General features: G+C 41.9%; 1 protein-coding gene across 1 annotated transcript in view; it reads right to left on the bottom strand.

Moving 5' to 3' along the window:
- Positions 1–2,066: 2,066 nt before the first annotated feature.
- LOC139469282 (regulator of G-protein signaling 9-binding protein-like) overlaps positions 2,067–19,430 on the bottom strand; it is a 32,372-nt gene continuing 15,008 nt past the window's right edge. The window contains exons 2-7 of the mRNA XM_071251427.1: positions 16,849–17,015; positions 13,767–13,897; positions 7,493–7,628; positions 6,755–6,852; positions 4,439–4,497; positions 2,067–2,819 (exon numbers count right to left, since the gene is read on the bottom strand). Of these exons, the coding sequence (XP_071107528.1) occupies positions 2,694–2,819; positions 4,439–4,497; positions 6,755–6,852; positions 7,493–7,628; positions 13,767–13,897; positions 16,849–17,015 (717 nt within the window). The 3' untranslated portion in view covers positions 2,067–2,693. The remainder of the gene's footprint in view (positions 2,820–4,438; positions 4,498–6,754; positions 6,853–7,492; positions 7,629–13,766; positions 13,898–16,848; positions 17,016–19,430) is intronic.

The raw sequence follows: 19,430 nt of genomic DNA on the forward strand, positions 1-19,430 counted from the left end.
AGGACAACCGTTATCGGTCAAGTTAGAATGAAATATATTTTTAAATAACTGACCGGAAGTCTACATCACTAATCAAAAAGCCCCTTCCTCGAGCTTAAAGCCATAGTTTCAAAATGGCAACTTCAACTCCAGACAACGCTATAGAAACTAACTTCCGTTTCAAATGGGTATCCCTTTCTTCACTTTCTCAATTTCGTAAGTGACTTTTTGATTGGATGAAAGGTCATTCTCACGTGACCTGTAATATGATGTCTTCAGATGTTTGTGTTGCGGTAGCGAGCACTAAGGTCTGATTTTAATCATATTCCTTTTATTTAATGTTCTCTTACCGCATTGTCTACAGCCAGTAACTGTGGCCCAGCTGGCTAGAATACAGCCACGAGGCACTGTAGCTGAACTGGCTGGAATATAGTCACCAGGTACTGTAGCTGAACTGGCTAGAATACAGCCACTAGGCACTGTAGCTGAACTGGCTGGAATACAGCCACGAGGCACTGTAGCTGAACTGGCTGGAATACAGCCACTAGACACTGTAGCTGAACTGGCTAAAATATAGCCACGAGGTACTGTAGCTCAACTGGCGAGAATACAACCTCGAGGCCATGTAGCTCAGCTGCTAAGTTTGCAATTTTATGAATACAAACATAAATGCTAAATTATAAGGTAATATGACATATAGAAGTGGTAACGTCACAGATATTTTCGTGCACTATGACTGACACATTGGCATACGAATCGTTGCAATTACAATAGAAAATGGTCAAAGGTGAAAATTGTGTCGAATCAAACTACTCCGCAAAAACGTATTGAGGTACTGTCCGTTGCTGTCATCATTCATGGTTCGCTTTCATAGGCGGACAACGGACTATAGGTCAAGGCGTTAGAGCTGAGAGAATAACAGCTGTCCTAAATTATATACAGGCAAAACTTAGATCACTCGTCCGACATTCGAGTTGACTCTGCGCGTTACTGGTTTTACATGTATATGCTTTTGTTTGTTACACATCAGCTGCATATTTATATTTACTAGTGTATATTTACTTGTGCGTGTATAATGCACATCACATACAAATACGACAGGGGCCGCTTGTTGGAGGTGAGGTGAGGTGAGGTGAGGTGAGGTGAGGTGAGGTGAGGTGAGGTGAGGAGAAACGGGGTTTGACGTCGCGTTCAAGAATATTACACTACGTGAATACACGTGTGTATGTGGCTGCTTGTATCAGTCTGGACTTACGACTGTTATCGGTATATGGTGTCGGAGCAGTTTAACATGGATACTACTCGGGCAGATACTGCTTCCCAGCCGACCAGTCCTTGTTTTACTCCCTAATACAGAGCGCCAGGCAGGGTAACAGCACCACCAATTTAAAGCGACCGCAGCGCCCCCCCCCCCCCCCCCCCCCCACACACACACACACACACACAAAAAGGGCAAATACAGACAGGGTACAGCTTGCCGCCGGAGCTCTTCTCGGACATTGTCGTTTTTTTTGTTTAACGCCGTACTATATGGCTATATTTCTGTAGAAATAATCAAGTCTGGACCAGACAATCTAGTGATTAATACCTCGAGTATCGATCCACGATGACTTGCATCAACCAAGTCAGCGAGCCTGACCACCTGATCCCTTTAGTTGCCTCTTCCGACATTGTACGTTCTCTGTCATTTCTGTACTTGGTCATCTAACGTTTACACCATATCTGCAACAGTTGATATGCTGATGCTGTGTAGACCAAAAAACACTCACTCACTCAACGTCCAGCTTCAAGAATCGCATACTCGACATGTGTAAATGCGATTGGGATTATTTACAGACCGCCGTCATGTAGCTGGAATATTCCTGAGTGCGGCGTTAAACAACAAACAAACAAACAAACAAACAAACAAACACTTGACCAATGTCCTCAGTGCCATACATTTGTTGTTAGGGTACTATGAGGATCAGTTGGCTCCGTGTTACCTCGCTAATTCTGTATCGTCGTAGCCCGGCAGCCCGATAAGCACATGATATCGACATGTTATCAGCCTGGTCCGGATTCAGATATTTACAAACCACAAGGATATACACGTATAACTGATTTTTGCGACATAAAACCATATTCACTAACTCACTCACTCCAAGACATCCGTAATACAATATCACCTAACGTGAACGGATGAAACACAATCAAATGTTTTTATGTCCAGTGTGTGAGCGTTGTGAAACGAGGAAATTGTTGCATCACTTGGGAACATGGTGTAGAGGCAATCTCACTGGCACTTCTGTTGTATCACGCTGCCATTTCTCCCATCTGGCTCAGCATTGAAAGTTCCATTACAGTTTAATCATTAAAATGCATTGCGTCTGAATTTGAAAACAACGTCAATTCATTTCCTGAATTGATCTTGATTACAATACCAGTATTCATACATTCGATTTTCAGTTCCTTCTGAATCCGACGAATACCAGTATTGCGCATGCGTCAAGGTCAACATTATTAACTGTTTCCACCGATGAATAGCGTGGCAGTTAAGCGCTTATAGTCAGACAGGCGCCCAGTCCAGTCCACGTCATTGTTAGCGTCTTCCGGTTGCGTTCAAGCCCCGGATTAACGGAAGTTGTCAGCTTGTGGCTGTTCCGTCACTTGGTTCGGTTCCCGACAGCAAAGACCGGCACAGTAACACCACTACAGGGTAACAGAATACTCATGGATCACTGGGCACCATGGAGAAACCCAACCAGAAGTCCGACTACACTGGAGCAGAGTATAACAGCTGATATGGTGACCAAGGCGACGCATGTGCATTTTCTTCTTGAGGAACTTTCGTTGGAAGAAGTCTGAAAAATTAAATTTTAAATAATCTGCAGGTGGGCTCAGTCGATCAGACATACAGGAAATACCTACTTGTCTTACTGAACCTTCACGATTGCATTTTTATCAGTTTATCAATGACATAGCATACCTCCGGATAACTTTTTGAGCAACTGAGTTTTTAGTCGAAGGTTGCTATTTTAATTTGGTTATTACATTTTTCAGTGTGTAACCAATATTTTTTCACTCATCTATTCATCACTCTATTTGGTTTTTCAAAAATGTGTAAACATTTTGAGATTTAAAAAAATATGAACGAATGTTTTAGTTGTATATAACGGTTCTAAATATAGGCTTGACTCGGAAAGTGAATTAGCTGGTAATTGTGTTTCGGATATTAGCTCCGTTGTACAAGGCTGAAAAAGCTTCATTGGGTATTTATGCGTGCTGTTTTCAAACAATTGAGTTTTTCATTTAATGCATGCGTTTCTGTACGCAAGTTAATTGAACGTTATTGGGTTTTGAATAGTTTTTTCGTATTTTATGCAAATACACACTTATCTGCAGCTCTGCACTTATGCTTACAAAAATGGGCTTAATCATTGCGGTTTACCATCGAAGGCTGAACATTTCAACAAAAAATATCTGATAAACTCAGCTTGGTGTTCTATACTCTGGCCTATCAACACTTGTTAGTAAACCTCAATTCTTATGCCATAAATCGTCTATCCTATACCATAAACTCGAGTCCTGTACTGTGTACAGCGTGTTTTATAGCACATATTTTCTAAACCATATGCCACATGTTGGTTTGTTGGTTTGTTGTTTAACGCCGCACTCAGCAATATTACAGCTATATGACGGCGGTCTGTAAATAATCGAGTCTGTCCCTGACAATCCAGTGATTGATATCATGAGCATCGATCCACGCAATTTGGATCGATGACAATTATCAACCGAGCCTGACCACCCGATCCCGTTAGTCGCCTTTAACGACAAGCACAGTCACCTTTTACGGCAAGCATGGGTTGCTGAAGACCTATTTTTACCCCGGAATCTTCACGGGTCATATGCCACATCTCATATGCCATAAACCGCCTGCCCTATACCATACATGTGTCCTATACTATATACGACATGTTCTGTTTACCACATGTTCTAAACCATATATAAAATGTCCTATGCCATAAACCGCCTGTCCTACATCATAAAACATGTGTCCTGTATTAAATACATGTTTGTACCACGATTTCTGAACCATATACCAAACGTCTGTCCGCCGTATGCCATGAACCATGTGTCCTATATCATATGGACCCGTGAAGATCCGGGATAGAATAGGTCTTCAGCAACTCATGCTTGCCGTAAATGTCGACGCTGCTTGTCGTTAGAGGCGACTAACGGGATCGGGTGGTCAGACTCGCTGACTTGGTTGATGCATGTAATCGTATCCCAATGCTCATGGTATCAATGACTGGATTGTCTGGTCTAGACTCGATTATTTACTGACCGCCGTCGTATAGCTGGAATATTGCTGAGTGTGGCGTTAAACAACAAACAAACAAACAAAGTATACTATATTCCACGTGTTCTATACCAGATACCACGTGTCCTATACCACATATACCAAGTGTTGTATACCTACTGGCGATATCTCCACGCTAGACTCAGCATCACTGTTGGAACTGATAGACTTGCCACAATCTGTCAAATATAAGCCGGATGCGTATTTCAACAGAGGTTTACATGTAAGTGTTTTACCAGCTAGAGTTGTACATGTATAACAACAGTGTAACGTTTTAGCGCTGACGATGTTGCATATCTTATTGCATTTACCCTCAACTAAGAATATACACACAGGGTGAGAAGCTTAGCAACGCCGATGCAACCAACCCTGTCCCACAAAGGCCAGCTTAGGACCCCCCCCCCCCCCCCCCCCCCCTCCCATAAAGAAATGTGAAATGAAATGAAAATGAAATCAGGGTATTTTTTTTCCGTCGACCGGATATAAATAAAATGTTAAATTACAACTCTTTCACTGTCGCTATCAACATAACAATAAATAATCCAAAGTACTATAATAACAACCGGTTGAAAATGCATCTTAACAACTTCAAAACACAACGAATAATGACGAAACGCTTGAGAAAATATTTTATTTTTCTGGAATAGGAATTTTTATATTTTATTTTTTTTCGACCAACCGACATGAATTTAAGGACCAAAATAACGTAAACCAAAACAAAAAGAAGGAAACGACGTCTTGCTTTATCGATACTACAACCTTAAAGTCAGCACGTGCTTGCCGTAAAAGGCGACTATGCTTGTCGTAAGAGGCGACTAACTGGATCGGGTGGTCAGGCTCGCTGACTTGGTTGATGCATGTCAACGTATCCCAATTGCGTGGATCGATGCTCCAGATGTCAATCACTGGATTGTCTGGTCCAAACTCGATTATTTATACAGATCGCCGTCAAATAGCTGGAATATTGCTGAGTGCGGCGTTAAACAACAAACAAACAAACACACAAAACAAAAGGAACTGTAAGATGATGGCGACATCAGTACAGTTGGGTGCAGGGTACAGCAAACTACGTTTATAACGAACACGCCTATAACGAACTGACCGATATAACGAACTAATGTTTTAGTCCCGAGCATTTGTTGAAAAATGCTGTATATATGCTTATAACGAACTATGGTTATTAAGAACTAAATTTAGTGGTCCCTTTGAGTTCGTTATAACCGTAGTTTACTGTATTTATCATAACAGAATTGAGACATAATACACTAGATATTGGGGATGCAGCTCAACATTGACGAGACTGTCATGGCTAAATGTGTATTTGATAGTCTAGACGAATAATTATTATATTTAAAGTCAACGTGTAATGTGCTTATTCACAGAACGTGTAATTGTAGTCGAGGATCTCGTGATCTAGTGAAACGATCAATCTTTATTATGGACAACATGGTCTATTCGGAGCTGATATGTGATAACCTCACTCCAGGCCTCAGACTTGGGTGACATACTATTTATATACACCCAGAGAGTCGCCTTGCTTCACAATGGTAGAAATCAATGTGCCTTTTTGATAAAGACGAACGATACAGTTAATTACTCAGCTCATTCTAACAAGGAAATCAGAACAGAGGCTTTGCCCAGAGTCATTGAATCAGAATATCTTCCAGGATCACTCCGAGATACTTAACTTTAAAGGGGACATGACTATACTGCGATGTGAAATGGTGTGAAATTACTCAAATCTAAATGAAACGCACAGGTTACAATCGACATGTAACGCGCTCTGGACTGTTAGCGTTATGTTCTATATCCTAAAATCTGTGATACCAACAGGTCATTAAGATAAAAAAAAATCTGTTCTTTCCAATATTCCACATATACCAGACAAACCACTGATTGATATAATGACCATCATCTCACGCCGTCGGGGTATGGCGACACGTCACATAGCCTGATCCCCCGATACATTTACCCACCTCTTACGGTTAGCATCGGTTGCTGGGGGGCCTATTCTAACCCGTCTATAACCAATTAAAACTAAAAAAGAGTTGTCAATAAATTGTTGAAATATAACTTTGTAAAGTTAAACGAATCGAATCGTTGTATTTTATCTCACCCACAATGGCTACTCGAGAGTAGAACATTGCCTCCTAAACATGTCATAGTGTTAAAAATATATATTTACAATCTTGCCAAAAAACAAGGAACAGCATTATTCCCCGCTAATCTGTTTTCAGTTGAAGACAAGGATTGGGTGGTCAGGCTCACTGACTTGGTTGATGCATGTCATCGTATCACAACTGCGTGGATCGATGTTCATGATGTCAATCACTTATCCTTGTCTTATCCAGACTCGATTATATGCAGGCTGAATATTGCTGGGTGCAACACTGAAAACCATCGATAATAATTATGCAGATCAGATTGGCTTCTCACCGAAGTTCTCCGTGGAAATCTCAGGCTCGATGTCCCAGGGCTGAATGTCCATCGTCTGGCTGACCGTGTACACTACCTCATGGATGTCACAGGCCGCTCTGCAAAGATACACCTGGTCATCAGATTGGCAAGAACAGACTCAGTGCAATAGCATACTGTTGTGAACTGAATTCAATCCTCGATCACACCAATAGAATATTCTGGTAACAAGCATTATATAATTGATCAAACGTTTGGATTTAATGCCGCTTTAATCGATACTTTAGCCATATAAAAAAGTTCAGTGTAGTGCTCAGAGGGTCAAAGTGCAGCAGGTCATAGGACAAAGTACAGTAGGTCATAATGTTGTAAGGCTACTACAGAAGGTCAAAGTGCAGCAGGTCATAGGACAAAGTACAGTAGGTCATAATGTTGTAGTGCTACTACAGAAGGTCAAAGAACAGCAGGTCAAAGGATAAAGTGCAGCAAATCATAATGTTGTAGTACTACAGAAGGTAAAAGTGCAGCAGGTCAAAGGACAAAGTGCAACAGGTCATAATGTTGAAGTGCTACTACAGAAGGTCAAAAGTACAAAAGGTCAAAATGCAGTAGATCCAAAATGAACCAGGTTAAAGTGTAGCAGATGCAAAAGGTAGGTCAAGGTTAACCAAATCAAAGATGTTTAAGAAGTTTCATGGAAATAACCATCACGGATCAATGGATAATGGTTTATGTCCATCACCCTCCATGATCACGTACCTCTCAAGGCGGAGTAGTTCCTCTTTTTCCATGAAACTCTTGTCTGTTGTGGGCGTGTCCAACTGTTCCAATGCCAGACACGCCTTATATGGTATGACAGGTTCACATATACCCGTGTTAATCATCACTCTTATACCTGCAGTGTCAACATTGTTCTCTCAGTACAGCGAATATAAAATATAACAAGTTGTATCATGCCTTTGCCTCACATGGCGAGAAGATGTACGGCGGTATACAACACACAAACAAAACATGTCAAGATATTGTCCATATACTTAAATCTGAATACAACAGGCTTGTTTGTATCTTTAAGTATCCTAAGTCACTGATACAGGATTTACACATTTCAACTTCTGACTTTAACACAGAATGTCTATCAGATTTGGCATCGTATTGCCAATGTGGAGATTTAGTATCTTGTCTTTGTGTCTTCAGGGCGACAGGCATTACTTTCTTTTCGGTAACAAAGTTTATCGTCAACCATGTGTTGCTGAGGTCCTACGGCCATGTCGACACATCCTTACCTCTCCGAAATAGATGTTTTCAATATCGCAACTGTAGAAGTTGTTATTTTATTATGTTTTATATAAGACAAGTTGTTTTCAACACCTTGCATTTTGACCACTCGTCACATGGAATGACGCAAGTGTTTACAAATGGCGTCCTTTCATTCGTCACTATTCGCCCCTTCTCGAGCCGGCAGGTCGTTCGGCTTATCCCGAAATGACACGATTGGTCACGAAGGACTTTGTCGCAGGAAGTGACGAGTATGACAGTATAACAGACCTACCATTAACTTAATGGCGTACGCCTTGCTCTGTCAACAGACCGCTAATTGCCTTCTCACGCTCAGGAACCCGTTAATATCCTGGTAGAATAATGAGCACACATGATGCCCGATATGAGTGATGTATAAATACCATTTCACCTAATTCTAATAATCGTCAATTATAAACGCTAACAACTCGACTAAGTAAATGTCATCTAACGCACATAACAAAAAATGAATAAAATGGAGTTTGCTACCATCAACAGCAGGCATATTTTGAAATGTAATCGTTCCTTTAAAGGACTGGTGGAGCAATCGTTTTATCGCCACAGTTCGCATTTCGCTGTGGGGTCAAGGATCAGGTAGTTCCTCATTCTCCCCGTCTATCTTGTTTGGCTTGTCGGTACCATACCCCTGAACACTGGTGGCTGACTCATTTGTTACAAATCAGCTGAATATTTTCATTTACTGTTGTATATTCACTTATCCGTGGATCGCTTGTTGGAGGTGAGGTGAGGTGAAATGGGGTTTAACGTCGCGTCCAAGATTATTGCACTTATATAGCGACGCGCATGTACGTGTGTGTGTTTGAGTGGCTGCTTGCACTAGTCCGGACTGATGCCGATTTACAGTGCTAGCCCACTGAGATACCATGCGGCAGTTTAACATGAATACCCCACTCAGACACAGTATACTGACTCCGAGCCGACCAGTCCTTGTTTTAAGAAAACAACAAGTACAAACTTTTAACGGCTTTTGGTATGACGCGACCAGGGATGGAACCCCGGACCTTTCGCTCTCCGGGCGGACGCTCTACCACTAGACCACGGAGGCAGTCTTGGTCCTTTATGAACGTTTCTTGTTATGTCATTTCAGTGTAGCAAAGCTGTTTCTCTATTGATACAATTAACGACACGCGGTGCATATCCACATGTACGATGTAAGAGGAAGTGACAACATCGTGTCAATGGCTATATACAAGTTTGCATTAAACAAACACAAGAAACACAAGAAACACTATTTGCCAGGTGGTGCCCCGGGTCACCTAGTCTAACTAAGGCTAAGAGTGATACCCTTTTCTCTCTCTCTGCCCTCTAATTCAATCTGGCCCAAGGCTTATATAGTCAATGTCACTTGACACCAATTAAGTCATATTCATAAACAATAGTAATTAATAAGGTAGTGGGTGAGTTGGGTTTAACGGCGCTTTTATCATTATTCCAGTTATATCACAGCGTGTCAGCTTAATGTGGGAGGAAAGCACGAAGTGATGCAGGTCTCAGACATTTACCACATCGGTGAAACCCACGAGCACGGGTATGGTGCTGACAAACCTAGAAACATAATCGGGGCGAATCGGGATTCGAACCCACAATCATAGGTTTCACCGCTAATTTTCATGTACGATTTTGGAATCTGTTTCAAAACAGATTGATTTAGATGATCTCATTTCTGTTGTCATGATAGATTTAGATGATCACATTTCTGTTGCCATGATAGATTTAGATGATCTGCGCAATTGATGAGCTAGACTACAATAAAACTTCAAACACCAAATATGACGATCTGACCAGGTCATTTTAAACTGCCTTAATGCAGTAGAATCCGACCGCTTCCCTTTCAAATGGGGAGATGACAGCAATTTCAGTATCATCCTTCTTACACCATGATTCCATGTTTGTAAACCCTGTGCAATGCATCGTGGACAGGCGGGCCAGTTCTGTACATGATTATATATTAATAACACTGTATGCTATCATCGGGGTCGTTAGTGTATTAGCATACGTATTGGAAGAATTAATGAGCCAAAGCTCAAAGATCATATACTGATGTGATATAAACATATTTATTTCCATAAAGTGGAGGGATTGGCAATCAAGCAAATTTTGCTTATCTGAATGCCTCTCCCAATATACTGATGTATGTGGGTGTATGAATAATTATATCCATACAGGGCGAAGTGAGCAGCGAGAATGGCGAGTGTGAAAGTGTGACCTGGGTCCAGTGTTCCACAATATTTCAGTTTATATCAGGCAAGACTTCTCTATTGACTGTCAGGAAGTCTCATATTTTGGTAAACTAAAGATTCCATATTTATTTTCAAAATGACTATGGCCATGTCTAGAATTGGCCACTCCAACAGTCTTCGCCAGTGCATCTTATACCGGATTAGCTGGTCACACCAGCAAGAATAGTCTCACTTCGTTAAAAACATGATCATATTTCTCCTATACTCCACGACCTACACTGACTTCATGTGCGTCAAGGAATCTTTTCCAAAGTCTGTGTTTTGCATACAAGAGCATGTCTGGCGATGGTTCTTTATATATTTCAATGATGTTGTCAGCTTGTACATCCCACGTATATCTCTTTGATCGGAATCACATCTCCTGTACATTCAATAAGCCCAAACTGTCATTTTTCGTCATCATCCTTTTCGTTTACTGCAGCAAATGAATGGAACAGTTTTTCCCCTCAACTTCGCAACCTGGAAACTGTCTCCGGGTTCTGTTTAGATGTTATCGATGTAAATAATCGAGTCTGGACCAGACAATCCAGTAACTGATACCATGAGCATCGATCTAGGCCATTGGGATTCGATGACATGCATCAACCAAGTCAAAGAGCCTGACTACCTGATCCCGTTTGTTTTCTTACGACAAGCGTAGTAGTCTTTCATGGCAAGCGTGTGTTGCTTAAGACCTGTTCTACCCCGGATCTTCACGGTTCCGGCTGATACCGAGGTAGGCACTGTATCTGATGCACGTTTGAGTGGTTCGCGGTCTACTTCTCTATACGCTATCGAATGAAAATGTGACAATGAAACATTAGTCCCGAAGCATTGATTCAATACAGCGTTCCTATATTGACATACTTAAGCAGTTCCGTCAGGAAATAACGAATTGTGAACTTTCACTCAGAGCACCTACTTTTAATTATAACTCAAACAGAACATCCATCAAGACACTGTTAATAGCAAATCTCTACGCAACTCGTATTAAGTTTCGTCCCGACGAAGGGTCGATGTTTTCCTAATTAATACACTGTTTGTTCTTTAAGATAAAAAGAGTCCCACTAACAGGATGAAACACGTAATGGATTATGGACTAACAGTGTAAAAACTCCCTTGCATCTCTTTGATTGCTTAATCATCTCCTGCTATGACTACACTGAGATGACCGCTCACTACGTCGACATTACAGCGCTGCCATGGTAATCAGGATACGGTCACGGAAGAAATCATTATCCTTTATCGGCAGGAATATCTGTGAAAGTGACATTTTCTCCGTGAATCATGCCTTCAGATTAGCTCAGTTGTGGACAATTTTCCTTTTAAAACATTTATTATCTTATGCTGCCCGTGTACATTCTGAGAAAGAATAGACATGTATGTTTGTTGTATAAATACATGTTTGTTTGTTGTTTAGTGCTATGAGCATCCACTTGGTGAATGGAATCTGGCGCATTATAAATGCACTTATTATTATTATTATCATTTACAGATTTTAAAAAATGCAGCAAAGAGGGTTTGGGTGATCCTGGCACAGTCAGGCTGGTTAGGCTCATCATCAGCTCAGGGCCCTTGCCCCCTCTACACGCAGCTCAGACAGCGAATGGGACTTCTCCCAGGAAGCGCTTCCTAGTCAAACCCATCCAGAACTTTTCGAAGAATGTGAAGACAGCCCAACTGCACACATTTCATAAAATTATTTACATTTTGATTCAAAATCACACATTGACGGTGTCGAGTGGGAAGTGATTGGTCCTGAGCAGCCAACAGAAAGTCTTCTGTTTCACTTTTCAGGCCAGACGACTTCATCCAAGCGAAGGACTCTGCGGGATTGCTGATCTTCTCTCAACACACTGCGTATAAACTCGATGCAGTGGCCGTTCAGATAGCCTCTCCTTTAAGAACTGAGTCTGTGCAGACTTGATATGGCACTTCGCTTGGTTGACTCTCATATTATTATTTTTATTATACTCAGCAATATTGAAGCTATATGGCAGCGGTCCGTAAATAATCGAGCCTGACCACCCAATCCCGTTAGTCACCTCTTATGTCAAGGATAGTCGATTTTTACGGCAAGCATGGGTGACTGAAGACCTATTGTACCCCGGATCTTCACGGATAGAACATGTAGGTCCCCAGCATCCTATGCTTGTCGTATGAGGCGGCTAAATGGATCGGTTGTTAGGCTTGGTGACTAGGCTGACCGCCATGATATTGCTGGACTATTGCTGAAGGTGACCCGGTCATCAAAGTCGTCACAATTCGCCGTGCAGATTTGCGTCCCAAGTGCCAGACACCTTTCATCGTGACTATGTTTCTAGGTTTTTCACAACCATTCCCGAACCGTGAAGATCCGGGTTAGAATAGGTCTTCAGCAACCCATGTTTGCCGTAAAAGCCGACTATGCTTGTCGGAAGAGGCAATTAACGGGATCGGGTGGTCAGGCTCGCTGACTTGGTTGATGCATGTCATCGTATCCCAATTGCGTGATCGATGTTCATGATGTCATTCACTGGATTGTCTGGTCCAGACTCGTTAATTTACCGACAGCCGTCATATAGCTGGAATATCTCTGAGTACATTCAGAGTATTGCTTCATGTTTTCCCACCCACCTGCTAAAAGCGGCCCTTGTCTCCTGGCCACTGATTCAGGACAACCTTTGGCCACATGAACAGGCAACTAACGGGATCGGGTGGTCAGGCTCGCCGACTTGGTTGATGCATGGCATCGATCCCAATAGCGAAGATGATGTTTATGATGTCAATCACTGGATTGTTTGGTCCATTCTCGATTGTTTACAGGCCGCTGTCGTGTAGCATGAATGTTGCTGAGTGCGGCGTTAAACGACAAACAAAGAAACTAAACAACAATTTCCGTATTGGTGTAAACGTCTAGGACTTGCACCACAGGGCGTTTTTCTCACGAGAAGCTGAGACACGCCATGACACACGTGACATACTGTTCAAAGCGCCGTTATACAGACCCTCTCACTCACTAGTGCTGACTGTGGCGTAAACATAACATATACGCACAAACTATCTAGAACCACTAAAAGAAACGCGAATACGATACATGTTGGTTAATATGTGAAAACGCACAAACGAACACACTGGTATGCTGTGTGACGCTCATGAAGGCATCACATGTGACGTCATAGATCCATGACTCGAGACCATTTGTCTCGTGCAGTATTAGCGTGTATAGTTTGGAAATCACGTGCAGCATATCGTGATAAGAATAAAGACACTCTTTGGTAACACTTGACTGTCATTAATTGGTACATTTTGTAAACATCTCTTCTTAACGTACATACTTATCTATATGTTTCTATGATTCGCGTTTCTTTTGGCGGTGAGTATATAATTATACGTCTTATACGTCTGTTTGCATGTTTGTATTCATTGGGCAGAAATTAATCATGGCCAAACGGCAAGTACAAGTGCAAATAATGACTTCGCCTGGTAAACATTAAGACCACAGGAGCACTACATACCTGAGTATAGCGGGAACGTTCGCTGTAGTGACGCCATCTTGAGGAGCTGGGTTTCCAACAGCTCCAGACACCCCGAGTAGAGCCGGTACAGCCGCTCTAGGTCCCCATGTTCCTCCTGACGCTGCATCTTGCTGCAGCAACAAAACATCCTCAATATTACACACAGGAGGATCTAGAAGTGTGCAGGGTGCGCACCCTTCTCTTTTTGAGACAAGGTTAACATGATTGTGTTTGTAAGATTTGTGGTGAGGTGAAATGCGGTTTAACGTCACATTCAAGATTATTGCAGGTACATTGTGTGCGTGCGTGCGTGCGTGCGTGCGTGCGTGCGTGTGTGTATGTGTGTTTGTGTGTGTGTGTCCCCGCCTTGTTTCATAAGCTCAGTAGCATTTATCAGTTATATTTATGTAAACTACAAAAGAAATGTTTGGGCCTAGACTCCGCCCTTGTACTCAAGACGTAATTAAAAGTTAACATATCGTTTATAGTTTCAATAAAATCAGTAAATTCGCTGTCGTGTCACTGAGTCTGGTCAATCACTTGATTGTCTTGCCAAGACTCGATTGTTTACAGGCCACCGTCGCATGACAGTAGTTCTGCTGTGCGGCGTCAGGTACACTTACTTTTTCATGCAAGTCGCGGGAGTGGCGGATACTACCGGAAGGGCTGCAGATGCTTACTCTATGTTGCCTTTTACGCCTTTTATGGATTCGGCGGATAATCAAGTATGATTATTGCCAGGCTTTGAAGTTTTATATACTAGTTTATTTATAGAGCTAGCTTATTGAGATTCCATGTCGTAGTTTAACATAGATACTCCACGCCGACACTTTACACTCTCTTGGATTCATGGCCTTAATGTCATGCAGGGTAATAACATCTTTTTATGTCTTTTCGTATGTCGCGGCCTGGGGATCGAACCACCGACATCCCGCTCTGCGGGCAGACGCCCTATCCACTAGACCATGGAGTCGGTCCTTTTGTGGTTGATATGAAAAGTGTAAAAATATTACAAACACTTGGTGAAATGGAAAATATCACGATACCAAACGCAAATTGCTTTCCAGATTATTTTACTTTTGTATATCAAGTTACTTTGTGATAACAAAATGCACGTGTCCTTTTCCCAAAAGCTGTCAGGACTAGACCCGTGAGGCAATGAGGGCGTCTAACAGTCAGGACTAGACCCGTGAAGCAGTGACAAGGTCTAACAGTCAGGACTAGCTCCGTGAAGCAGTGACGAGGTCTAACAGTCAGGACTAGACCCGTGAGGCAGTGAGGGCGTCTAACAGTCAGGACTAGACCCGTGAAGCAGTGACGAGGTCGAACAAACAGGACTAGACCCGTGAGGCAGTGAGGGCGTCTAACAGTCAGGACTAGACCCGTGAAGCAGTGACGAGGTCTAACAGTCAGGACTAGACCCGTGAGGCAATGAGGGCGTCTCACAGTCAGGACTAGACCCGTGAAGCAGTGACGAGGTCTAACAGTCAGGACTAGACCCGTGAGGCAATGAGGGCGTCTAACAGTCAGGACTAGACCCGTGAGGCAGTGACGAGGTCTAACACTCAGGACTAGACCCGTGAGGCAATGAGGGCGTTTAACAGTCAGGACTAGACCCGTGGGGCAGTGACGAGGTCTAACAGTCAGGACTAGACCCGTGAAGCAATGAGGGCGTCCAACAGTCAGGACTAGCTCCGTGAAGCAGTGACGAGGTCTAACTGTCAGGACTAGACCCGTGAGGCAGTGACGAGGTCTAACACTCAGGACTAGACCCGTGAGGCAATGAGGGCGTTTAACAGTCAGGACTAGACCCGTGGGGCAGTGACGAGGTCTAACAGTCAGGACTAGCTCCGTGAAGCAATGAGGGCGTCCAACAGTCAGGACTAGCTCCGTGAAGCAGTGACGAGGTCTAACTGTCAGGACTAGACCCGTGAGGCAATGAAGGCGTCTAACAGTCAGGACTAGACCCGTGAAGCAGTGACGAGGTCTAACTGTCAGGACTAGACCCGTGAGGCAATGAAGGCGTCTAACAGTCAGGACTAGAACCGTTGGGCAGTGACGAGGTCTAACAGTCAGGACTAGACCCGTGGGGCAGTAACGAGGTCTAACAGTCAGGACTAGACCCGTGAAGCAATGAGGGCGTCGAACAGTCAGGACTAGACCCGTGAGGCAGTGACGAGGTCTAAAGTCGAAACTAGACCCGTGAAGCAGTGAGCGTGTCTAACAGTCAGGCCTAGAGCAATGAAGTTGGAGACTAACAGGGCAGGGTCTTGCTTTGACTTAGAAAATTGAGGAAACAATATGTAAAATTGTTCATTGATAATAATTATGTGAAGTAAGCACCAACCGCGCCCCCCTTCTTGTGGATCCGTTTCTTTATGCACGTAAATCGGAATTCCTGTTTGGACTGGCAAGTATCAAAAGAAGGGAATGTGGCCAAGAAGAGAAACTTAAGCTTCAGGTATATCGATGATTTGATATCGTTCAATAACATTCAAGTAATCCATTCCAATCTACTGAAGTACCCACCTGAACTAGAAATATCAGAGACCATTGGCACTGCCTCATCTGTTTCATATATAGATCTATACGTAGTGCCTCAGTGTCAAAAATCTCCCAACACGATTGTATGACAAGGGGGATAACTTCAACTTTCAAATAGTTATGATCTTTCTGGGATGATTTCAAAAAGCGTCGCACGACTCTGGCTCAAAAGTTGTTGGTCAAGGTTACATTATACAAGGCCCCAGAAAAGCCTTCAAAAAGGTTTATGGTAGACAAAGGGTGAACAATTCCAATTATGCAATTCCCAATTGATATGCTCCAGTCAATTGCTCCAATTGACAATTGCCTGACTTTTGCATGTGTTTGTGATTGGTGTCAACTGTGGAGCAGGATACGCTCATCTTTTCACGAACACCTGATTTCATCACTATTTGAAAGTGATTCAAAACATATGCTCATGATATAGTCATCGTACATTAGAAATTTCTTATGATTGAAAATGTGTTTTTGTCGTATGTATGTAGCCTAGTCTTGATTTATCCCTTAATGCTAGTGTTAATACTCATCTACAACTTACCTTCTTAACAGCGGTATTAGTTTTGACTTAATTTGGTGCGCTAGATCACATGCTCTCAGCCGACTGCTTTTCAGTTCTTCTCGCAATTTCTCTGAATCGTTAGTTCCCCCGAGACCGACGGCGAGAGTACAGTAAAGGGCCACCTCTTTGTTGAACCCAGCAACCAGCTGCACGAAAAAGATAATTGAGTGAGTGGATGGAGTTTACGGTGCTTGTGTAAGCAGTGTGTCAATGTGAAAATAACAAGGCGCACGGAGGACCACATTTACAAATACTGCATACGGTTTAATAACCGGAACTACTGCGCCATCATAAAAGAACACAGCTGTACTGTAAGTTGGATTTAACGCTGCTTTGAACAGTATTTCAGTTATACCAGGGTGTGTCAGCTTGATGCTGGACGGCCCAAAGAAGTAGTGTAGGTGTTAGACGTTTACCACTTTGGTGAAACCCACGGGTATAGTGCTGACATACCTAGAATCACAATCGGGGCAAACCGGGATTCAAACCCACGATCATGGCATGCGCAAGGGACGCAACTCTGCAAAGTAATTGCGGCGCCTTAGACGATTTGGTCATTCGGTCCATTATGAGGAAATGAAGAATATATGTTTTGACTTTGATGTTCCAGCATGGGTTACATAAGACAGCATTTTGCATCAGAGAAGAAACATAAGTTAAATCAAATTTCATTGAAAGGTTATTACCATATTGTTGTAGCTTGCTTTCCACTAGCGTACAAGAGAACTGGATTGATGTGATTCTCAATGTACAGTATACAGTTTTACCACTTTTTTCTTTTCTTTTTCATACATACATACAGTAAACTACGGTTATAACGAACTCGAGGGGACCACTAAGTTTAGTTTGTAATAACCGTTGTTCGTTATAAGCATACATACAACATATATACAACAAATGGTCGGGACTAAAAAAAAGTTCGCTATATCCGTCAGTTCGTTATAAGCGTGTTCGTTATAAACGTAGTTTACTGTACATACATACATACATACATACATACATACATACATACATACATACATACATACATACATACATTTAGAACTAATTTTAGTTCGATATAAGCATTTATACAGCAAATGGGCGTGTCCAAAAAGCAGTTCTTTATATCCGTCAGTTCGTTATAAACGTTTTCGGCTCAACCGATACATTTTACCCTGTCCTTCCCTATGCTGTATACTTAATAAAATTTATTCATTATTTTTGTAGATACCTTTGTTTACCTTTTGCTGTCATCATACGTTTTTAATTTATTTTTTACTTACTCATTTAACTTCTTTTATCTGTTATAACAATACTTCCATAAATCTTTGTCGTAAACTATATCTAATCCTCATAGTTTGTAATAAAATATTGTCAGGTGTTTCATACGGTATTGCCCTATTGGGTGTTCAAACCAATCCCACCTGACCTCGTTCAAGAAATGAAGCTGTTCAGAGTGAGTGAGTATGGTTTTACGCCGCTTTTAGCAATATTCCAGCAATATCACGGCGGGGGACACCAGAAATGGGCTTCATACATTGTACCCATGTCGGGAATCGAACCCGGGTCTTCGGCGTGACGAGCGAACGCTTTAACCACTAGGCTACCCTACCGCCCCAAAGCTGTTTAGAAGTGGAGTTAAACACCCAAAGGACTGACTATACTAGTTACGGGCAATATCGATCTGTTTGTGTGGCCCTGTTTTGAGAGAGGAAATGAAACCTACATATGGGTTTTAACAAGAAAATACCATGGCAACAAGAACGGAAGTGTTTTTTTTAATTAAATTAATGTAGATGTATGCGACAGAAAGATACAAAGGGCCTTAACAACTGAATTGCTTACTCTTTGGTGAAGTGATGTTCTTAAATTACCGTGGTTGCTGTTGAAAACGTCGATATACATAAAAAGGAGCATTGCTCCGCACATGTGATTCTTTTGTCAGCATTGTGTATTTGGTTAGTCTGGACAGGAGCTGCCCAGTCCGGATTAAAGGGTTTTCACTATTTAGTCATCAGCCTACACTGCAAACACGTGGATGTCAAAATTAGAAGCTGGTATAAAAAAACTCTCTAATTGTCCCGAATAGAACGGATAAAATTAAAATCTAAAAATAATACTATATAACACGCTTTATCCTCCGTATTCAATCAGAGTATGAAAACAACACTATCTAACACATTATATCTTCCGTATTTAATCAGTGTTTGAAAACAACACTATCTAACACGTTTTATCATCCGTATTCAATCAGTGTATGAAAACATAATTAACCATCTAACACGCTTTATTATCCGTTTTGAATCAGTATAAAAAACAACACTATCTAACACGCTTTATCACACGTATTCAATCATTGTACAAAAACAACACTATCTAACACGTTTTATCATCCGTATTCAATCAGTGTATGAAAACAATACCATCCAACACATTTTGTCATCCGTATTCAATCAGTGTACAAAAACAATACTATCTAACACGATTTATTATCCGTTTTGAATCAGTATATAAAAACAACACTATCTGACACGCTTTATCATCTGTATTCAATAAGTGTATAAAAACAACACTATCTA

Source organism: Haliotis cracherodii, unplaced genomic scaffold, assembly GCF_022045235.1.
Source record: "Haliotis cracherodii isolate W230 unplaced genomic scaffold, xgHalCrac1.p SCAF_1, whole genome shotgun sequence".
Taxonomy (NCBI): Eukaryota; Metazoa; Mollusca; class Gastropoda; order Lepetellida; family Haliotidae; genus Haliotis; species Haliotis cracherodii.